At 31.6% G+C, this 6247-nt stretch overlaps 1 protein-coding gene across 1 annotated transcript in view; it reads left to right on the forward strand.

The window, feature by feature from the left end:
- The first annotated feature begins 146 nt into the window (after nt 1–146).
- The window catches only part of LOC106691712 (coiled-coil domain-containing protein R3HCC1L-like), a 36326-nt gene continuing 30225 nt past the window's right edge, over nt 147–6247 (forward strand). The window contains exons 1-3 of the mRNA XM_014437566.2: nt 147–345; nt 734–738; nt 2424–2655. Of these exons, the coding sequence (XP_014293052.2) occupies nt 147–345; nt 734–738; nt 2424–2655 (436 nt within the window). The remainder of the gene's footprint in view (nt 346–733; nt 739–2423; nt 2656–6247) is intronic.

Here is a 6247-nt window from a genome sequence, read left to right on the forward strand (position 1 = left end):
ATATCATAAAAACTATTTTAACTCTTCCCATCATAATTGAAAATACAGTAAATTAAAGGAAAAATAGAAATCAAGAAATAGTGCAAATGAATAATCTTCAGAAAATAAATCATTTGGAAAAATCCTTAACTGTTGTGCGACAATCGATGTTTACATGTAACCTCAAGGCAGGTTTTGTTTTTGGAGGGAACAGTCGTGTGAAGAGAGAAGAGAAAGGATGTCTTGATGATGATGAGGAGGTCCTCATCAATTTCTGTCCAGCAAGAAGAGGAAGCCATTTTGGACGCCAGAACAAAAGAAAAAAGAAGACACCAGGAATCAACGAAAAGAAGATCGTAGAGCTTGGTTAGTTTGGTTATAACTAAATTTAAATCAAATTGTAACAGAGATATTAATTTAATTAAGTTAATAATAAAAGTGTTTGTATTCTGATTGCTAGTAACCCGCCCTGAGATTAAGAGTTTCTTTTTTATATAATAAAATTATATTATCTATTTGATATTAAAGTTATTAATTTGAACCCAAGTATCTCTTATATTTGAGAAAAGTTTATAAAACGAGCCAGATTTTTTTTTATTTTATTTTTTAATATTTTTAAAATTATTACAATATACACACACACATATATATATTTATGTTTTTAGGTATAGGTTTATGAGTTAATTCTCACACTGTAATTCAGATATAAGTCACTTACTATATTTCATTTTCTGTCATATTGTTCAATTTGTAGATTCAGTACTTGTTTTTTCAGTTTTTTAGACACTGCTTGCATATCTTATATTATACATATCTTCTTACCTACATGATATTATGATTGGGGAAGTTTGTTGGGGGGTGCGGTCGGCAAAGAGCAGCATAAATAAACAAAGCAATATTTATTTATTTTATGCTGACGTTTCGACCTGAGTTTTAGGTCTTCTTCAGGGGTTGTGGCGTAGAAGGTAGCCCTAAAAACTGTTTTTAGCCCTACCTTCTACATCATAACCCCTGATGAGGACCTGAAACTCAGGTCGAAACGTCGGCATGAAATAAATAAATATTTTTTGTTTATTTATGTTGTTCTTTGCTGACCACACCCCCCCGACAAACTTCTCCAATCATTAATCTACGGTCAACTATCTACGCCTCTACATGATATTATATTTCATCTTTCAATGTTTTCAATCTACTACCATCTAATTATCAATAAATTTTTTTTACTATTCAATTATCAGTTATCAATTTTTTATCATCTATGATTCAATTCAATATTTTGTATAATTCTAAATTTGTTTGTATACTATTCCTTTTCAATTTTATGTTTCTCTAAATGTTGTTGTTATCTCTTTTGTTCTATACCCCTGATGTAGACCTGAAACTCAGGTCGAAACGTCGGTATAAAATAAATAAATGTTGTTTTGTTTACTTATGTTGTTCTTTGCTGACTGCACCCCCTGACAAACTTCTCCAATCATTAATATATGGTCAACTATCTACACCTCATAATTTTCTATTGCTTTGCATTATACAGATCATATCTAGATTTTCTTTTCTTGTAAGTTGTTTGTATTAATTTTTGGATATGATGAGGTGAAAAAACTTATATTATAACTTAATACTATTTTATATTTTGTACAATCAATCAGGTATATTTGGAAGTTAAAAATAACCAGTAAATATTTTTAGTTTAATTATTATTTTAACAGTTTGAAAATATGTTTGTAATTATGATTTTAAATAATGAGATTAGAAAGTTTCTTATTATTATTGCAACTCTCATTACATTTTTGAAATATTTACTTTGAAAATGCTGCAAATTATGATTTATTATTTCTTAAGTTTTATTTATATATGTAATTATTGGAGTTGAACTTTTATTAGGCTTTCGTATAAGGATTCCAAGACTAAATATATTTTTGAAGATCATTGATTGACCATGTGTTATTAATAAAAGGAAGATGGTCTGTGTGCGGTCAAAATAACTCAAATAGTAAATAGTTTATTTACTATTTGAGTTATTTATCCTGCACCCGGACCATCTTTCTTTTTACAACATATCTTCCCTCTATAAATGGACACATGAAACTTTTGATAAGTCCCTGTTTTGAAACAGAGTGGCTGTTGGTAATATTAAGTTCTAAGAATCATCTTGGGGTGATCTATGACTTCTGTGACAAATCTAAAAGAAATTGGCTTAGTGGTATGGGGCAAAAACCGTGAATACTGGATGAACAGGTTTTTTTTTTTTTTATTTAATTTTTGGTTTTATGTATTTTTAAACGTAAAATCTCAAATTTTCAAGGAGTAAGATTAAAAGTTTGTCTTTCTTGGTTGATTACATATTTTTATTATTGAAAGTAATTAACCAAAATTAATTTAATTCATCTTGTATTCGTTTATTCTATATTTATGTTCTTTTTCTATTTTATTTTATATTTCAGGAGGTTTCTGGAAGTATTACTATAATGAAAAAGACTCATGTCAATGAAGATGAAGAAAATATTGAAGAAAAAGATAGTAATGACAGTTCCATCATAGAAATATATGGTTTCCCTGAAGAATTTAAAACTCAGGACTTATATGCCACCTTTTCTCCATATGTTAATAGAGGATTTCAATTAAAATGGGTTGATAATACCCATGCTCTTGGTATATTTCCTTCACCTATAATAGGTATGTTAGAGTCGGGAATTTATTAGTGTTCTTACATTTTATGGGTATTAAATTTATTCATAGATCAATATTCTATTCCTTTATATCTCCTAATTCTATATTTACTTTTTGATTATAGTATTTATATTTTTAAATGTATATATTTCAGTTGACCTTTTTTGAAGAGATAAACTTTTCATAATAAATATAAAGTCACAAATAATTTATTAATTTAACTTTTCATAGAGTCGTATATAGCATAATCTTGCTAATCTGACTAGTGGCTCCTGTTCCTGGAAGACCGAACGGGCAAGTTCACAATCAGTATTTCTCTGAAAAATTAATTCAATTGAATCTATATTTTTTAAAATAATTATTTCTAATTTGGTCTGATGAAGTGAGATTATTTAAAGCTATGTTGTGATTTTTATTTTATTTATTATTTGTTTGGCTTGTTATAGCTCCTCATATCCTTATGATTAATGAACAGGAAACGGAGCTTGGTTACAGGGTCAGGTACCCGTTTCGTGTTTTAATCCAGAAGCTCTTTAATGCTCTTTAAAAATAGTGAGGGAAATGGGGTTTAAGAGACATAATTTAGCCAAGGGGTTAATATTCTTATATTTTCAATAGCCTAATTTAATACCTGAATAGGCAGGCAGGATTAGTGTGTTAATGGTCAATAATTAATTTTATGGTATACAAGGAGAGATTTTGTTGGTAGGTCTTGTATTATGGAAATTATGTATTATGGCTTATCTGTTACGGACATTATGCTGCAGCAGTCGCATTTGGGTGTATTCTCACTACTTCCTTCATCCAGGTTGAGCCACTGTAACGAATGTGTACTGGCTCCCGGAGTGCAGTAACAAGGATGCTGACGCAAAATGTATGGACCCGCTCAATATGGCACATGCAGTGCCCATGAGTGCTTCAGAACAAGGGCTGGTTGTGCCACATGTGTGGCCCATGAAATCGCTTGACTTGGGATAAGTGCCATCAGCGGAGAGTATCTAGAGGTGACCAACCTGCTCTATCCATGGTAGGGGATCAAGTTTTTCATTTCATGGGACAAAATGGAAAAGTCCACCCCCTAGGCCGGATTCAAACAGTAGAACAGTCCTAGGACGGATTGTCAGATTGCTAAGACCTGCACCTCAACCACCTGAGCTACAGATGGCCCATGTCATAGTATCTATAACTGTCTTGGCCTCTTGAGAAGTGGTACAGCGCTTAGTTTTAATCTTTCTGTATCGCAACTCGGCCTGATGCAGCTCGCTCCATAACATATCATAGTCTGTCTCCCAATCGGTTGGTATTGCAGAAGCCCTCTGGGCTTTGAACACGGAATCCAGTTTTTCCTACGTTCACCTATATTCAGCCTATAGAGCTCTGCATTCATCATAATCCTCCTCAAAATTGATGAAGGCATCATTGTCCACCACCGTTACGACACAAAGCGACCTTAACCTGACGAATCCCTCCCCTCGTAATATTTTGGAGTTTATGCTTCAAGCACTGAACCCTATCAAGCTGGTTATTTCCATCCATTATGAATGACAATATTTTATATATTTATTTTTGCTAGAAGCTGTAAATAAATAATTTGTAATATTAACAAGTAGGGACTCAAATTACAATAAGGAAATATTTTGACTAGACATAAATATAGTATAAGTTACCGTAGGTATTAGATTTATATGCCTAGTGGCGCCAGCTATATAGATGGAAGAATTAGGTCTAAACAACAGACTGGCCTCCTGCATCTCTTTGAACCCAACAAAACTTAGATTTTTACTCATATTACTATAACCATCTCCTAATAATTATTAGATTAGATTAGATTGGATTTTATTTTATTTTTGAAAGACAAAGTCTTGTACAAATTCATAACACAATGTACAATAATAAAACAAAACCTGAGTCTAGTGCTCCATTACTAAAACAATAAACAAAAGATAAAACAAACTGGATAATTCAAAACTAATAACATAATATTCATTACTCCATTATATTAAACTTAAAATAATGAGAATTATTTTAAATAAACGAAACTGTAATGTAAGTAAAGATATTAATTGGCTTCGAAAACTACTTACATACTACTATTTATATGCCACTTACAAAATCAAACTTATTACATATTGTTACAATATAAATATAGAGTCTGTTCAATTTGGCTTCACTATCAATGTTCAATATATTTTCAATGTTTTGTAGGTCACAAGATACGGATATGGGTGGCGTTAAGATATATTTTCTATTTTCTTTATAAGTGTGACAATATAGGAGGATGTGGTACCAACTATTATTGAAATAGCTTTTGCAGAATGGAATAGAGTCCATTTGCCTTGAAAGTGATCGTTTTACTTCTGTGGTATAGTTTGATGTGCTCCGGGTTTCCTACTCTTAGTTGGCTGATGCACCTTATTTTTTTTTAATTTAGCCTATATGTTAGCTATGCTTCAGGTTTGAGTAGGTTAAAACTGCAGAGTGATCGGTATATGGGGTTAATGTTTGAGTTCAATGCTCTATTGATGTCAGTTGAGAAATTTTGGTTCAGGATCTTTTGAAGAATATCGCCTTTATGTCTCAATATTCCATTTTCGTTTGAACTATTGAACTCATTTTTACATCTATATTGGCTAGCTATCATATTAACATCAATGACAGTTTGGACCAGTAGTTCATTATCTGTGTTATTACTTTTAAACTTAGGGGACTTCTACCTGTCTCGAGTCGAACTTTATAGATAGTATTCTTGGACCATCTATATAGGTATGTAATCTCTTAATAATTAGTAAGAATTATTAAAATATATTAAATGAGCCTTTAGAGAAAGTGGCAAAATGTCTCTTAATAATATACAGAACCATATTCCCCTCACTAATTTTTTCTCACTGATCATTCTTCACCCTGTGGTTTTATATGCTTACAACGCGAGGGTCCCCTTTTGGGTTTTAATCTGGGAGCCATTTAGGTAGGTTAGTTTGTGTTTGCAGATAAATAAGGATTAACAATAAATATAAGGGTGGATTTTGGTGGGTTATATACTGTAATATGCTCTTTTTGAGTAAATAGTATATTTTAATGTATAAAGGGTTTTTGATATGTTTTATTTTATGTATCATTTTAATATTGTTCATTTGTTTTGTTTATCCAAAAAGCAAGCTAACCAATTTTCATTGTCCATAACAAATTCGTGATTCAAAACAAAACCAAGATGGCGGTACATATTCTTCAGTCAACAAGTCCGTTGAATCAAGGCCATGTTGAGCAGAGTCAAATATCATAAAAACTATTTTAACTCTTGCCATCATAATTGAAAATACAGTAAATTTAAGAAAAAATAGAAGTAAAAAAATAGTGCTAAAGAATAATATTCAGAAAGTAAATCATTTGCAAAAATCCCTAACTGTTGTGCGACAATCGATGTTTACATGGAACATCGAGGCAGGTTTTGGTTTTGGAGATTCATTCGTTGTTTGGGCGCACAGGAGAAATGATGTTTCCAGGATGAGGAGGTCCTCATCAATTTCTGTCCAGCAAGAGTGGACAGTTTTGAAAAAGGAAGACAACCAAGAAGAAAAATACTCTGAGTTTGGATTGCTTG

Source organism: Halyomorpha halys, unplaced genomic scaffold, assembly GCF_000696795.3.
Source record: "Halyomorpha halys isolate HHAL.00 unplaced genomic scaffold, Hhal_1.1 Scaffold2822.1, whole genome shotgun sequence".
In the NCBI taxonomy this organism is placed as follows: Eukaryota; Metazoa; Arthropoda; class Insecta; order Hemiptera; family Pentatomidae; genus Halyomorpha; species Halyomorpha halys.